This window comes from Antennarius striatus, chromosome 21 (assembly GCF_040054535.1).
Source record: "Antennarius striatus isolate MH-2024 chromosome 21, ASM4005453v1, whole genome shotgun sequence".
NCBI lineage: Eukaryota > Metazoa > Chordata > Actinopteri > Lophiiformes > Antennariidae > Antennarius > Antennarius striatus.
The window spans coordinates 18,189,679-18,205,000 of record NC_090796.1 but is presented as its reverse complement, the minus strand read 5'-3'; the positions used below and the strand labels follow the sequence as shown (position 1 = coordinate 18,205,000).

General features: G+C 56.1%; 2 protein-coding genes across 5 annotated transcripts in view; one reads left to right on the top strand and one right to left on the bottom strand.

Annotated features, from left to right (window-relative positions):
- The window catches only part of ankfn1a (ankyrin repeat and fibronectin type III domain containing 1a), a 28,912-nt gene extending 18,626 nt beyond the window's left edge, over window positions 1-10,286 (top strand). For 3 of the 4 annotated variants that reach the window (XR_011034006.1, XR_011034007.1, XR_011034008.1), the window contains 15 exons: window positions 53-143; window positions 225-326; window positions 2,412-2,511; window positions 2,661-2,793; window positions 2,862-2,978; window positions 3,191-3,406; window positions 4,113-4,279; window positions 5,542-5,698; window positions 5,978-6,146; window positions 6,283-6,449; window positions 6,525-6,726; window positions 7,068-7,257; window positions 7,324-7,926; window positions 8,086-8,364; window positions 10,162-10,286. Coding sequence is in view for 1 of the 4 variants with exons in the window: in XM_068304795.1 (XP_068160896.1) it covers window positions 53-143; window positions 225-326; window positions 2,412-2,511; window positions 2,661-2,793; window positions 2,862-2,978; window positions 3,191-3,406; window positions 4,113-4,279; window positions 5,542-5,698; window positions 5,978-6,146; window positions 6,283-6,449; window positions 6,525-6,726; window positions 7,068-7,257; window positions 7,324-7,918 (2,406 nt within the window). In the remaining 3 variants the exon portion in view is untranslated. Of the gene's footprint in view, window positions 1-52; window positions 144-224; window positions 327-2,411; window positions 2,512-2,660; window positions 2,794-2,861; window positions 2,979-3,190; window positions 3,407-4,112; window positions 4,280-5,541; window positions 5,699-5,977; window positions 6,147-6,282; window positions 6,450-6,524; window positions 6,727-7,067; window positions 7,258-7,323; window positions 7,927-8,085; window positions 9,362-10,161 lie in introns of those variants that run through there. The other variant, XM_068304795.1, reaches the window with a different exon arrangement.
- LOC137588889 (chromobox protein homolog 2-like) lies at window positions 10,233-14,955 on the bottom strand. Its single transcript, XM_068306209.1, has 5 exons — window positions 14,616-14,955; window positions 14,485-14,528; window positions 13,520-13,585; window positions 12,222-12,291; window positions 10,233-12,147 (listed from the first exon to the last, which is right to left on the bottom strand). The coding sequence occupies exons 1-5, from the start codon at window positions 14,679-14,681 to the stop codon at window positions 11,017-11,019; spliced, it is 1,377 nt and encodes a 458-aa protein (XP_068162310.1). The 5' UTR covers window positions 14,682-14,955; the 3' UTR covers window positions 10,233-11,016.
- Between the last annotated feature and the right edge of the window lie 367 nt (window positions 14,956-15,322).

The following is a 15,322-nucleotide window of genomic DNA, read 5'->3' as shown; positions in this document are numbered from 1 at the left end:
GGTCCCAGGCGGTCCCAGTGACCTTCATCTTAACGGTGGTTCCCCCTTTCAGGGCCGCCTGTACTACGTCAGGATGTGGGCCTACAACATGAAGGGCTGGGGTCCAGCTGCCCCCTCCCAGCCCCCGGCAGCCGCTCCTTCCTGTGAGTTGATCAATCACCTGTCAATCACACACTGGCCCTGCCCACCCCGACCCATCACTCTGGTTCTGGTCCTGGGTTCAGGCTGGAGGGACGGGGACGACTCCAGGAGGCGGGGGCACCTCGAGGCCATGGAGCGTCTGCTACAGCAGGTCCGAGCAACGCACACACACTACTGCTGTGGAGGTGAGTCACCTGTCTGTCTGCTGGCCACGCCCACAGGCACCAGCAGCACCATGCTAACTTCCTGTCGCTCACTGTAGCTCCGCAGAGACATTTAAACCCATCAGTCAATTACCAATACGAATGTCCTGGTCATCAATGATCTGGATCCCGGTTTGGATCCTGGTCTGGATTCTGGTCTGGATTCTGGTCTGGATCCCGATCTGGATCCTGGTCTGGATCCTGGTCTGGATCCTGGTCTGGATTCTTGTCTAGATCCCGGTCTAGATCCTGGTCTGGATCCCAGTCTGTATCCTGGTCTGGATCCCGGTTTGGATACTGGTCTGGATCCAGGTCTGGATTCTTGTCTAGATCCCGGTCTAGATCTCAGTCTGGATTCTAGTCTGGATCCTGTTCTGGATTCTGGTCTGGATCCTGGTCTGGATTCTAGTCTGGCTCCTGGTCAGGATCCCGGTCTGAATCTCGGTCTGGATTCTGGTCTGGATCCCGATCTGGATCACGGTCTGGATCCTGGTCTGGATCACGGTCTGGGTCCCGGTCTGGATCCTGGTCTGGATTCTAGTCTGGATCCCGGTCTGGATCCCGGTCTGCATTCTAGTCTGGACCCTGGTCTGGATCCCGGTCTGGATCCCGGTTCGAATCCCGGTATGGATACTGGTCTGGATTCTGGTCTAGATCCCGGTCTGGATCCTGGTCTGGATTCTGGTCTAGAACCCGGTACGGATCCCGCTCTGGATCCTGGTCTGGATCCCGATCTGGATCCCGGTCTGGATTCTGGTCTGGATCCCGATCTGGATCCTGGTCTGGGTCCCGGTCTGGATCCTGGTCTGGATTCTCGTCTGGATCCCGGTCTGGATTCTAGTCTGGATTCTGGTCTGGATCCTGGTCTGGATTTTAGTCTGAATCCTGGTCTGGATCCCGGTCTGGATCCCGGTCTGGATCCTGGTTTGGATTCTGGTCTGGATCCCGATCTGGATCACGGTCTGGATCCTGGTCTGGATCCCGGTTCTGAATCCTGGTCTGGATCCTGGTCTGAATTCTGGTCACGGTCTGGATTCTCATCTGGATCCTGGTCTGGATTCTAGTCTGGATCCCGGTCTGGATTCTAGTCTGGACCCTGGTCTGGATCCCGGTCTGGATCCCGGTTCGAATCCCGGTGTGGATCCTGGTCTGGATTCTGGTCTAGATCCCGGTCTGGATCCTGTTCTGGATTCTCGTCTAGATCCCGGTACGGATCCCGGTCTGGATTCTAGTCTGGATCCTGGTCTGGATCCCGGTCTGGATCCTGTTCTGGATTCTGGTCTAGATCCCGGTACGAATCTCGGTCTGGATTCTAGTCTGGATCCTGGTCTGAATCCTGGTCTGGATCCCGGACTGGATCCTGGTCTGGATTCTGGTCTGGATCCCGATCTGGATCGCGGTCTGGATCCTGGTCTGGGTCCCGGTCTGGATCCTGGTCTGGATTTTCATCTGGATCCCGGTCTGGATTCTAGTCTGGATTCTGGTCTGGATCCCGATCTGGATTCTAGTCTGGATCCTGGTCTGGATCCCGGTCTGGATCCTGGTCTGGATCCCGGTCTGGGTCCCGGTCTGGATCCTAGTCTGGATTCTCGTCTGGATCCCGGTCTGGATTGTAGTCTGGATTGTAGTCTGGATCCTGGTCTGGATTCTGGTCTGGATCCCGATCTGGATCACAGTCTGGATCCTAGTCTGGGTCCCGGTCTGGATCCTGGTCTGGATTCTCGTCTGGATCCTGGTCTGGATCCCGGTCTGGATTCTAGTCTGGATTCTGGTCTGGATCCCTGTCTGGATTGTAGTCTGGATCCTGGTCTGGATCCCAGTCTGGATCCCAGTCTGGATCCCGGTCTGATACCCGGTTTCGATCCTGGTCTAGATCCTGGTCTGACCAGTGGTATGGTTGTTCTGGTGGTGGGTTAGCAGACCCTCATTATGTCACCGCTGTCCTGGTAGTTCTATGGGGGGGGTCTGTCTGTGTGTCTGTCTTCACTGAGACCAACAGCGTTGGGTGAAGGGCTGGATCCTCTGACCTCTGACCTGTGGACTGTGACCCCGGTTCTTCTCCTCCAGACGGGTCGAGGCTCCAGAACTCCAGCAGGAAGCCGTCGGTGTCCAGGAGCCTCAAACATCTCTTCAACTCGTCCAGCAAGTTTGTGAAGACCCTCAAAAGGTTTGTGGGTGGGGGGGCTCCGGGGGCGGCTCCTGAAGGTCACCTGAAAATCACCCGTCAGGTGATGGACGGACCGCGTTCACCACCAGTCACTACTACTCACTACTACTCACTGCTAGTGCTGACTGGATGACTGGTGATGTGTTCAGGGGCGTGTATCTGGCGGCCGTCTTCTACCATCAGGACCGCCTCCTGGTGACGGCGGAGGAGCAGCTCCCCATCGTGGAGGTGGACGACTCCTATAGCAGCTCCTTCACGACGGACTTCCTGTGGTTCACAAAGGTAGGCGGAGCTTCCTGCTCCTGATCAACATCACCGTTCAGCCCACCAATCAGTGTCTCGTGTCCCAGCTGTCCTGCATGTGGGAGGACGTCCGCTGGCTGAGGCAGAGCAGCGCCGTGTCCTCGTCCTCGTCCTCCACGCTGCAGGCGCGCCACCGCCTGCTGGCAGCCGCCAGCCAGCTGCAGGTGAGTGGCCTGCAGGAGACACACACTCTGTCTCCAGTTAGGTCACCAGATCAGTTCTGTCTTTGGGCATCAGCCCTGAAGCAGGAACGAAGGTCACGTGAATTTTAGCTAACGTTACCTAACATTGGCTAATGTCAGCTAATGTTAGCGCGCTAGGCTAAGAGGCAGCAGCCCACGGTTTCCCTTTGTGTGATCATGTGATTCTGCCCCAGAGCCTCCTGGGGACTCACGACCTGGGGCGGGTCCACTACGAGCCCATCAAGGATCGCCATGGCAACATTCTACTGGTCACCATCCGGGACACCAACGCCCAACACGCCCTGTTCAGTGGGAAGTGGCTGCAGGTGACCAAACTGCAGAGTCAGAGGAAGTCCCTGTCCACGCCCGAGGAGCCGTATGCCCTGGACATCCTCATCATCACCATACAGGTGAGGAAGGCCCTGGACATCCTCATCATCACCATACAGGTGAGGAAGGCCCTGGACATCCTCATCATCACCATACAGGTGAGGAAGGCCCTGGACATCCTCATCATCACCATACAGGTGAGGAAGGCCCTGGACATCCTCATCATCACCATACAGGTGAGGAAGGCCCTGGACATCCTCATCATCACCATACAGGTGAGGAAGGCCCTGGACATCCTCATCATCACCATACAGGTGAGGAAGGCCCTGGACATCCTCATCATCACCATACAGGTGAGGAAGGCCCTGGACATCCTCATCATCACCATACAGGTGAGGAAGGCCCTGGACATCCTCATCATCACCATACAGGTGAGGAAGGCCCTGGACATCCTCATCATCACCATACAGGTGAGGAAGGCCCCGACTTCCTCCTGTTATCAGTGTCTCTGAAGCCTCCAATGTTAATGCTAATGACCAGACACTCACTCTAATGCTAACATGGTACTCTATTGAAAACACCTGACAGGTGATGTCATGTTTGTAGATGAATTAGCGACTGACCTTAGCTATATAGCAGGATGCTAACTGTTGTGTGATAGCGATAGCGCCCTGCTAACCTCCTGGTGTTGATGGCGATGGCGTTGCCGCTGCGTTCTGTTAGACATCTTTCGGGCATGAGATCCCAGAAGACGTCGACGCTGTAGCCCAGTTTGTGCCCCCCCAGGACATCCTGGCGTATCACCGGCGCAGCGCCCACCGCCTGGCCCCCGGCCTCTACCTGGGCTACCTGAAGCTCAGCAGCTCCGTGGACCAGATCCGGATCCTTGTCTCCCAGCGGACCCCCAACATGCTGTGCCACACCCGCATCCGGGACAACGCCAACGTGTCTAGGTGCGTCTGATGGGCGTCACAAGGGTGAGGCTTCGGTTCACTGAAATCGGGGCCCCTGCTGGAACCGGTGGTGGAGACGACCTGGTTTGAGTGGGTTGTTGGTTCTTGGGGGTTAGAGTAGGGTTAGGGGTCAGAGTTAGGGGTTAGAATTAGGGTTAGGGTAGGATTTAGGGGTTAGAGTGAGGGTTAGGTTAGGGTTAGGGGTTAGAGTTAAGGTTAAGGTTAGGTTAGGGTTAGAGTTAGGTTAGGGGATAGGGTTAGGGTTAAGTTGGGGTCAGAGTTGGGGTTAGGTTAGGGGTTAGAGTTAAGGTCAGTGTTAGAGTTTGGGTTACAATTAAGGTTAAGGTTAGGTTAGGGGTTAGAGTTAAGGTTAAGGTTAGGTTAGGGTTTAGAGTTAAGGTTAAGGTTAGGTTAGGGTTTAGAGTTAGGGGTTAGAATTAGGGTTAGAGTTAGGGGTAAGAGTTACGGGTTAGAGTTAAGGTTAAGGTTAGGTCGGGTTAGAGTTAGGGGTTAGGTTAGGGTTAGAGTTAGGTTAAGGTTAGGTTAGGGTTTAGAGTTAGGGGTAAGAGTTACGGGTTAGAGTTAAGGTTAGGTCAGGGGTTAGAGTTAGGGGTTAGGTTAGGGTTAGAGTTAGGTTAGGGGATAGAGTTAGGGTTGGGTTGGGGTTAGAGTTAGGGGTTAGAGTTAGGGTTAGGTTAGGGGTTAGGGTTAAGGTTAAGGTTAGGCTAGGGTTAGAGTTAGGTTTAGCGGATAGGGTTAGGGTTAAATTGGGGTCAGAGTTGGGGTTAGGTTAGGGGTTAGAGTTAAGGTCAGTGTTAGAGTTTGGGTTACAATTAAGGTTAAGGTTAGGTTAGGGGTTAGGGTTAGGGGTTAGAGTTAGGGTTGGGTTAGGGGATAGGGTTAGAGTTAGGGGTTAATTAGGGTTAGGTTGGGGTTAGAGTTAGGGTTAGACTTAGGGGTTACAGTTAGGGGTTATGGTTTAGAGTTGTGGTTAGAGTTAGGGGTTAGGGTTAGGTTAGGGTTAGAGTTAGGTTAGGGGATAGAGTTAGGGTTAGGTTAGGGTTAGAGTTAGGGGTTAGAGTTAAGCGTTTGCTGCTTGAACTCTCGACGGGTCCTCAGTGACGCCCTGAATGAACTGTCCTAAATTCCTGAAGCCTGGAAACAGAACTGCCCTGATGTTGGATCACCTGGAACCATGTTTGGATAAGGCTCCGCCCCTCGTCCCAGGTCACCTGAGCGTGTGTCTGTGTGTGTGTGTTCAGGGACGAGTGGGACTGGATCCAGAGCTTGTCGGCTGCAGGAGAGACGGAGCCTATGGAGGCGGGACCCAAGCCTGAAGGCCACGCCCCTTTTCTCCTGTGCGAGCTGCAGCTGGCGATCAGGTCGCTGCTGAGGCTGCTCAACGTACCTGTGCACCAGGTGAGGGGGCGGAACCAGACAGTTGCTAAGTTCCAGTGTTTCCACGTGTTTACAGACACGTGAGTGTGCCACACGCGTGTCTGTAAACACGTAAGTGTGTTCCACACGCGTGTCTGTAAACACGTGAGTGTGTTCCACACGCGTGTCTGTAAACACGTGAGTGTGTTCCACACGCGTGTCTGTAAACACGTGAGTGTGTTCCACACGCGTGTCTGTAAACACGTGAGTGTGTTCCACACGCGTGTCGTCCACACGTCTCCTCACCTGTGTGTTGTTCAGGCGCGGCGGTTCCGCCTCTACAGTCAGGAGGTGATCGAGCTCGGTGGGGGCGTGTCCTTCCTGCTGCTGCTGCCGACGCCCGACCTGGTTTGCTCCGCCCCCGGACAGGCAAACCCCTACGGCCCCCTGGGGGGGTTCCTCCACCTGCCGCTGCAGATGTTTGAACTGGGTAACCCCCCCACCAACACACCCACGCCCACCACTCAATGTCCACGCCCACCGCTCAATGTCCACGCCCACCGAACACATGTTCCTGATCCAGCTCCAAGTCCCGTCCCGCCGCTGACCCGTCTGTCGCCCCCCAGGTCACCTGTGCGCCTACAGGGAGCGGTTCGTGGGTCTGTACTGCCGCTTGTCATCTGTGCTGGACCTGGACGCCCTGATTACCCAGCAGGCACTGCGGGAAGCCATCAGCAACGGCGAGGTGTCCACGGCCCAGCAGAGGCACCAGCTGGTCCTGGACTACATCCAGGTAACGCCCCGACGGGGCGCCGACGGCGGAGCGTCGTGACACGCCCACCATTTGAGCATCTTCCTGTTTCCATAGCAACTGGACGAGATGCGCCGGGACCTCCGCTGGATCACAGACGCCCTGCAGAACGCACGCTGCAAACCGCCCCGCGGGGGTGTCCCCATCAGCCTCCTGGTGGACACCAGCCTGCCACAGACAGACTCCGCCTCCTCCGCCCTGGATGACCTGGCCACGCCCTCGCCCTCCCCCGAACTCCCCCGACAGAACGCCATCAGCGGTGAGTCACACGTGTCCCACCAGCGTGTTCCGGCGCCAGGTGCGTGGTGAACCCCACACCCAGCGCTGGGTTCACCATGGACCTGGCGCCGGCTCAGGGTTCCCCATCACCTGGCGCCGGCTCAGGGTTCCCCACCACCTGGCGCCGGCTCAGGGTTCCCCACCACCTGGCGCCGGCTCAGGGTTCCCCATCACCTGGCGCCGGCTCAGGGTTCCCCACCACCTGGCGCCGGCTCAGGGTTCCCCACCACCTGGCGCCGGCTCAGGGTTCCCCACCACCTGGCGCCGGCTCAGGGTTCCCCACCACCTGGCGCCGGCTCAGGGTTCCCCCTCTGTTGCCAGACTCCCTGCTGTCGGACGAAGACGCGTCCTCCGAGGTGTTCCTGCCGACCGACAGCGACTACGACTCCAGCGACGCCCTGAGCCCCCGCGAGCCAGACCTGCTGGGCCCCCCAGGCCAGGATCTGTCCCAGGAGGCTGTGTTCTGTCAGGGGGGGGGCGCTCCAGACGTTTTGCGGCCCCCACAGCTCAGGTGAGGCTCGGCCCACGCGTGTTCCTCCAGAACGTTCCTGAGTCTCACGGTTCTGTCCTCTGTCAGGTCCACCTGCCCCAAAGACCCCCCCCCAAACCCTCCCCCCACCAGCTGCTGCAGGACCGTTCCCACCTCTCTGCCCCCCCCAGGGCCTCCAGCACTGTTTGACACCACCCACACCTTGGAGGGCCTCTCTCTTTCCAGGACCCCCCCTCCAGGGGTCACTGCCCCTGCCAAGCGCAGGCTTCTGTCCAGGAGCAACCGGGGGGGGCAGTACTTCAGTGGCCCCCAGCGCTGGCTCATGGGCCACGGCACCGGGGGTCCCTCCCTATCTGAAGGTGTCTACACCCAGCAGCTGCCCCAGGAGTTGCCCCCCCCCCATCGAGCCCCCACCTTCGTGAGCCACGCCTCCTGCACCCTGGAGAACAGGAGGCTCCGGGACCGGGGGCCGCGGACCCACGTCCGCCGTATCTTTGTGGAACCGTCTCTTCAGCCGTCGCTTAGCAACAAGAGAAGCAGCTGGGAGGAGCCAGAGGCTGCAGTGGTGCCAGTCGTCATGGAGACAGGAGGGAAGGAGCCAGAGGCAGCATCCAACCAGGAAGTGGATTCAGACGACCAGACCAACTCCTTGGTGTCAGAGATCCTGAGTAGCGCCCTCTAGAGGCACAGGTGGGTTCCCCCGCCCCCGCCCCTCAAGAGAGGCCCCCGACTGCTGGGTCGCAACCCCGGGCGGGTCATGAGGTCAATGACCTGATGACTTGACCCTAACCCGGCACAGAACGTTCGGATTTCGTCTTTTAGTTTTTGAATTCTCTCTCCATCGCCCAGGCTAACGTCTCCATGGCAACAGGAGGTTTGGTTCTGTTCTCGCCTGCAACTGATGAAGTCTCCATGGCAACGGGAGGTTTGGTTCTGTTCTCGCCTCGGACACATGGCGTCGACTGTTCAACTGATAATCAATGCAACAACAAAGGAGCGTGGCTCCGCCCCCCAGGACCTGTGATTGGATCCCAAACACAGAGGTTTGAACTGAACTGCAGTGAAACGTTTTCCAAACCTCCTGGAGCTGAACCCAAGAAGCCATCAATCAATAGTATTGATCCAGACGTGAGCATGATCACAGTTCAATAACAGATCAATATTATTGAATAATATTCAATAATTCTCAGGGCTGGACTATGAAGGGCGTCCGACCTCCATTCACACCATCCGACCCTAACCCCTACCCTACCTCTAACCCCTACCCTAACCCTGCCTCTAACCCCTACCCTAACCCTACCTCTAACCCCTACCCTAACCCTGTCACCTGACTTCAGGGGACTTGAGAGTCCAGCCCTCTTGGTCCTTGGGGTCGTGACCCTGTGTTTTGGTCCTTGGGGTCGTGACCCTGTGTTTTGGCCCTTGGGGTCATGACCCTGTGTTTTGGTCCTTGGGGTCGTGACCCTGTGTTTTGGCCCTTGGGGTCGTGACCCTTTGTTTTGGCCCTTGGGGTTATGACCCTGTGTTTTGGTCCTTGGGGTCGTGACCCTGTGTTTTGGCATGATGATGTCATGACGCTGCTGGACCTGTGTGTTGTGTTCATGTGTGTACTGTGTTCTCCTGTTTGCACGATTCAGGTTCTGTGTTTGGAATCAAAGCTAATTAAAGACATTTGGGCATTAAGGGCAGAAGTGTTCTGGTTACACACACACACACACACATACACGCAAGTGTTCCTTTGCTAGAGGTCAAACATTAAGCTGGAACCCAGACAGCGATTAGCATAGCTTAGCATGAAGTGGGGTGAAGCGATTGGCTCAGCAGGACCCAGACTGGGGATTGGTTCCATTTGGAAATTGGAATCAGTTTACCCAGAAGGGGGTTCTGAGCCTCAAGGGGAACAGCTGGAACCTGGTCCACAAGATCTGCCCCAAGGCTAAGGACATCCGTCTGTCAGCTGTTAGTCAGGGGTTAGAGGTTAGGGGTTAGTTTAGGGTTACGGTGTGTTTAGGGTAAGGGTAGGGGTTAGAGGTTAGGGGTTAGTTTAGGGTTACGGTGTGTTTAGGGTAAGGGTAGGGGTTAGAGGTTAGAGGTTAGTTTAGGGTTACGGTGTGTTTAGGGTAAGGGTAGGGGTTAGAGGTTAGTTTAGGGTTACGGTGTGTTTAGGGTAAGGGTAGGGGTTATGGGTTATAGGTTAGTTTAGGGTTACGGTGTCTTTAGGGTAAGGGTAGGGGTTAGAGGTTAGTTTAGGGTTACGGTGTGTTTAGGGTAAGGGTAGGGGTTATGGGTTATAGGTTAGTTTAGGGTTACGGTGTGTTTAGGGTAAGGGTAGGGGTTAGAGGTTAGGGGTTAGTTTAGGGTTACGGTGTGTTTAGGGTAAGGGTAGGGGTTAGGGGTTAGAGGTTAGTTTAGGGTTACGGTGTGTTTAGGGGTCAGTTTAGGGTTACGGTGTGTTTAGGGTAGGGTTAGAGGTTAGGGGTTAGTTTAGGGTTACGGTGTCTTTAGGGTTAGGGTAAAGGTAGGGGTTAGTTTAGGGTTATGGGTTAAGGTAAGGGTACAGGTTAGTTTTAGGGGTTAGTTTAGGGTTACTGTGTGTTTAGGGTTAGGGGTTAAGGGATAGGGTAAAGGTTAGAGGTTAGGGGTGAGTTTAGGGTTAGGGTATGTTTAGGGTAAAGGTTTGAGCTTAGGGTGAGTTGAGGGTTGTTTTTCATTTACTGGACAAAGACTTATTGAGTTAGACGAGAAGAGTGAATGTCTGTACTTCCTGATCCTAACCCCTAACCCTAACCCTAATCCCTTACCCTAACCCCTAACCTTTTGCATGTAGACAAAACATTCTCGTTCTCTATTCTTCTTTGTATATTTGTTGTTTTTATCATGATTATTGTTTATGTAACTGTTATTTTTGTCATTATTGTTGTGAAGGTGTCTTCCTCCATTAGCGTCCATCGGCGCCCCCGCTGGTGAAGGTGTGAGCAGCCACAGAACCCACCGGCCTCTAAAAGATTTTTATTTGGTCCCTCAGAGGAAAACAAGCGACAAACACTGACTGGATCACGTGAAAAACATACAAATATAAATTAACACACATGTCAACGACAGCACACGTGTTCACACAGGTTCACTCGTGTTCACACGTAGGAATGGGTGGGGGTAGAGTTGGCCGGTATGGAGCAGCCAATCCCGTGAGTCATCAAATGTCAACCAGAGTGAAGTCAGTGCCCAACCACAGACTAACTTCACTGCTGACCCCACTGAAGACGCGATCTGGTTGGAACACCAGAACAGCATGGTGAGGAGCCGCTGAGGTGGGTGGGGTCTGAGGTGGGCGGGGTCTGGTGGGACCATAGGAGGAGCTGCTGAACATCGGCTGTGGGTTGTCACAGGAGCCCCCTTCAGGCCGCTGCAGGTATGACTAGAGCACCATTATTACGGTGTGGTGGGAGGGGCCACTGTTGCTCCGCCCCCGTGCTGGCAGCGGAGAGGGTGACTTCCTAAAACCGGTAACTAAATCTAAACATGATGTTTTGATGACGTCACCCACAACCAGGAAATGTAGAAGGCAGCTCGGAGCAGTTGGCTAGCGTCCGCTGCTTGTCCATCCAATCAGAGGACGCGTGAGGCGTCACATGCTTTTGTTTCAGGTAGAGAACTCTCAGTGATGTGGGCGTGGCCTCAGGGCAGCCGTGCCCGTGGTGCCGTTTAAAGCTTTGCTGATGGACGCTGACGCCTGATTGGCCACCTGTCCGGGCGTGTCTGGACACAGGAAGTGATGCGTCCTCAGTGGGGGCGGGGGTTGAAGAAGCCCACGCTGGTGGGTGACTCCTTCACCGTCACCGTGACCAGGTTGGCGGTGACGTCGGTGACAAACACGTGCTCCAGGAGGCTGGCCGCCGGCCGCCAGTCCACCTCCGTATCTGAGGGGGCGGAGCCGAGCCGGCTGTGGGCGGGGCCGAGGACGGCGTGCATCTCGGAGCCGCCGCTGCTGCTGCTGTCGTCGGAGTCGCCGGCGCTGAGCTCGTTCAGCTTCCTGTCCTCCTGCCGCGCCCCGCCCCTCCCCCCCAGCACCTCCTTGGCCCCCCCGCCCCTCCCCAGCCCCCCCCCACCGCCAGATGGCCCACCCCGCTGCCCTCCCGCCGATGTCCGGCCGCCGCTCCTCAGGCTGGGCCTGGAGCTGCCCCCCTGGTGGGCTGCGCCCCCCCCCTGGTGGGTGACGCTCTGGAGGTTGAGCGCCCGGAGGCTGAGCGCCTGATTGGCCCGGTCCCTCGGCGCCAGGGACGACGAGCCTCTGGACAGGCTGGGGGGGCCCGCCCCTGGGGGGGCTCCCTCCTGCCTCCTCAGCAGCGAGCGCTGCTGAGCCACACCCCCGGAGCCCGAAGCCCCGCCCAGCCTGAGGGGTGTTGTCTGTGACCCGCAGCGCTTCAGCTCAGACAAAGCGCTCCTGTAGGGGGAGGGGCTGGAGGCGGAGCCGGAGCGGCCGGCCCACATGCAGCCCAAAGCTCCGCCTCTGGAGGTGGAGCTCTGGGAGAAGGAGGCGGAGCAGGAGGCGGAGTCATCTCGACACGCCCGGCTGAGCCCCGGGTAGGTGAAGCTGGCCGGCTGCAGAGGCTTCTTGACCCCAGGGCGGGGCTCCTCCCTGGGGGGCCGGGAGTGCTGCTGGGGGCGGGTCTTCACCTGCTTCAGGGCCCTCAGGTCTGGGGGGAGGGGCTTCCTGCCACGCTTCTTCCTGTGTGGAGCGTCTGCTTTGGTCAGAAGCGTCTGAGGCCTCTTCACGGGGGCGGGCTGGACCCGGGGGCCGGATCTGGCCCTCTTGGGGTGCTCCTCATCCTCTGAGGAGGAGCTGCAGGCCGACGAAGAGAGGCCTGAGGAGCAGGAGGACGAGGAGCGGCTGTCCTTAGCTGCTGGGGGGGGCTGGAGAGAAGAACAGCAAGATGTCAGGTCAGGTCGGTTGGGGGGGGGGGGGGCAGCGGTCAGTGGGGACCTACCAGGATCTTCCGGGGGCGTCCTCGAGGCCTCTTGCCCTTCTTCTGGAACAGAAGCTCCCGTTCCTGTTCTCTGAAAGCAGCAACACCAATGATCAACAGCTGATAGATCAATACTGAGCTGATGGATCGATACTGAACTGATGGATCGATACTGAACTGATGGATCGATACTGAACTGATGGATCGATACTGAACTGATGGATCGATACTGAACTGATGGAGCGATACTGAACTGATGGATCGATACTGAACTGATGGATCGATACTGAACTGATGGATCGATACTGAACTGACATCAGTTTCTCCTGCTAGCCCAAGTAGTAACGATAACGATAGTAATAATAGTATAATAATAATATAATAACAGTAACAATAATGACATCACCAGGCAATGAGAGACTGTAACATCCCCGGGGGGGGGGGTGTCAGGGCACCTCACTAGTGCACAGCTGTAACCTAATATAATAATAATATTAAAAGTAACCATTATAATAATACTAATACTTGTAACTTTCTTCTTCTCCTTTGGGCTTCTCCCTTCAGGGTCTCCACAGCCAATCAGTGTCCTCCATCTAACCCTGTCTTCTCATCCTCTCCTCTCACACCAACTACCTTCATGTCCTCTTTCACTACATCCATAAACCTCCTCTTTGGTCTTCCTCTAGGCCTCCTGCCTGGCAGTTCAGAACTCAGCATCCTTCTACCAATATATTCACTATCTCTCCTCTGGACATGTCCAAACCATCTCAGTCTGGCCTCTCTGACTTTATCTCCAGAACCTCTAACATGTGCTGTCCCTCTGATGGACTCATTCCTGATCCTATCCATCCTGGTCACTCCCAGAGAGAACCTCAGCATCTTCATCTCTGCTACCTCCAGCTCTGTCTCCTGTCTTGCCAACCGGTATAGATCAGTCTCTCCCTCCTTACTGTCCAACCTAGCATACAAGTCATCATCAGCTTCTTGTTTGGCCTTTGCTACCTCTACCTTCACCTTACGCTGCATCTCCCTGTACTCCTGTCTCCTCTCCTCAGTCCTCTCAGTGTCCCACTTCCTCTTAGCTAACCTCTTAATAATATTACTAATAATAGTAATAATATACCACCAGGGGTTCAGAGCTGCTGCTGTACTTCTTCTACAGTCCTGTGAACAGACGGACGCGTGTGGATGACATCATAACATCACATATATATAAATGTATGTATGTGTAAATGATGTTATGACTGGGTCAGACCGGACTAGACCGGGTCAGACCGGGTCAGACTGTGCCCTCCTGTGTGTGGGCGGGGTGAACCCACCTCTTGTGGAAGGCGGCCAGCAGCCGGGGGTCCAGGATGTTCTCCTCCGGCTCCCAGCTGTTGTGTCTGAAAGCACAAGCTTCACATTAGAGACTCTTCTGGCGACGCGTCCAGGGTGTACCCTGCCTCTAGTGTGACCTGTGGACCAGGAAGCGGCTCTGAGCTGGAGGTCCTGAATGCCAGGGGAACCAAACTAGGTGGTGACTCTTCACTGTGACATCATCAGACGTTCACTGTGACATCATCAGATGTTCACTGTGACATTGCTGTGGTGATGTCATAGTGAACACCCCCACCTGCTGTCAGAGCCCATCGGTCCACAGACCTGACGTCACCACAGGGCTCCGCCCCCACGACTCCCTCCTCGCTGCTAGCTAGCTTTAGCCTTAGCGTGAATGAACACAGGATGTGACGTCACGGTCGTATTGGTAGAGGGATGCTGAGTTCTGAACTGCCAGGCAGGAGGCCTAGAGGAAGACCAAAGAGGAGGTTTATGGATGTAGTGAAAGAGGACATGAAGGTAGTTGGTGTGAGAGAAGAGGATGAGAAGACAGGGTTAGATGGAGGACACTGATTGGCTGTGGAGACCCTGAAGGGAGAAGCTGAAAGGAGGAGAAGATGTGACGTCACGGTCGCCGAATCCGTTTCCAATTGATTGACTTCTATCGAATCTACTCTGATTACGATCAGGATCGATCGTCCTCCAGACCCCCTGCGGGGGGGTCACGTGGTGTGTCGGTGGACGCGATGCCACGGCTAACCCTCACTAGCATCTCCTCTGGGGGCAAACATGAACACCAGCTGCCCCACAGCGGGGCAGACGCTCCGGCTGTGGTACCGGAGCCGCAGCAGCACCGGAAACACCGTTAAAACCGTTACCAGCGCCCCCCCCCCCCGGGCAGCGGCATTGTTAGCAGCTAGCATCGGGCTAGCGGAGGCTAGCCCGATGCTAGCCCGATACTCACTTGGACGACCAGCCCCTCCACTTGACCAGATACTCGAACTTGCCCTGGGGGGGGAGACACAGACGGTCAGTCAGGCTCCGGCCTCGGCCCCCCCACCGGAGGGTCGCCCCCGGAGCCGCGGCGCGTCTTACCTTCCGGGGCCGTTTGCTGAGGATACACTCCGCGTCGAACACCTGGCCGACGGTGACCCCCTCCATCACTGCGGAGCCCCTCCGTCACGGGAGGCGCGCGCAGCATGTTTGAGCCCGCGCGCTCCCCGTAGCTGCTTCCTGTCCGCGAAAAGGACGCGTTAAACGAAACCGCGGCTCGGTTCCCCCACCGGACCGAGGCGCCCCCCTCCCTCGCTGCCTCTCCTCTGGAAGACTTCCTGCGCCTTCAGCCCTGAAACATCCACCCAAAGCTGAAACATCCTCCCAAAGCTGAAACATCCACCCAAAGCTGAAACATCCTCCCAAAGCTGAAACATCCTCCCAAAGCTGAAACATCCTCCCAAAGCTGAAACATCCACCCAAAGCTGAAACATCCTCCCAAAGCTGAAACATCCTCCCAAAGCTGAAACATCCTCCCAAAGCTGAAACATCCACCCAAAGCTGAAACATCCTCCCAAAGCTGAAACATCCTCCCAAAGCTGAAACATCCTCCCAAAGCTGAAACATCCACCCAAAGCTGAAACATCCACCCAAAGCTGAAACATCCTCCCAAAGCTGAAACATCCTCCAAAAGCTGAAACATCCTCCCAAAGCTGAAACATCCACCCAACGCTGAAACATCCACTAAAGCTGAAACATCCACCCAAAGCTGAAACATCCTCCCAAAGCTGAAACATCCACCCAAAGCT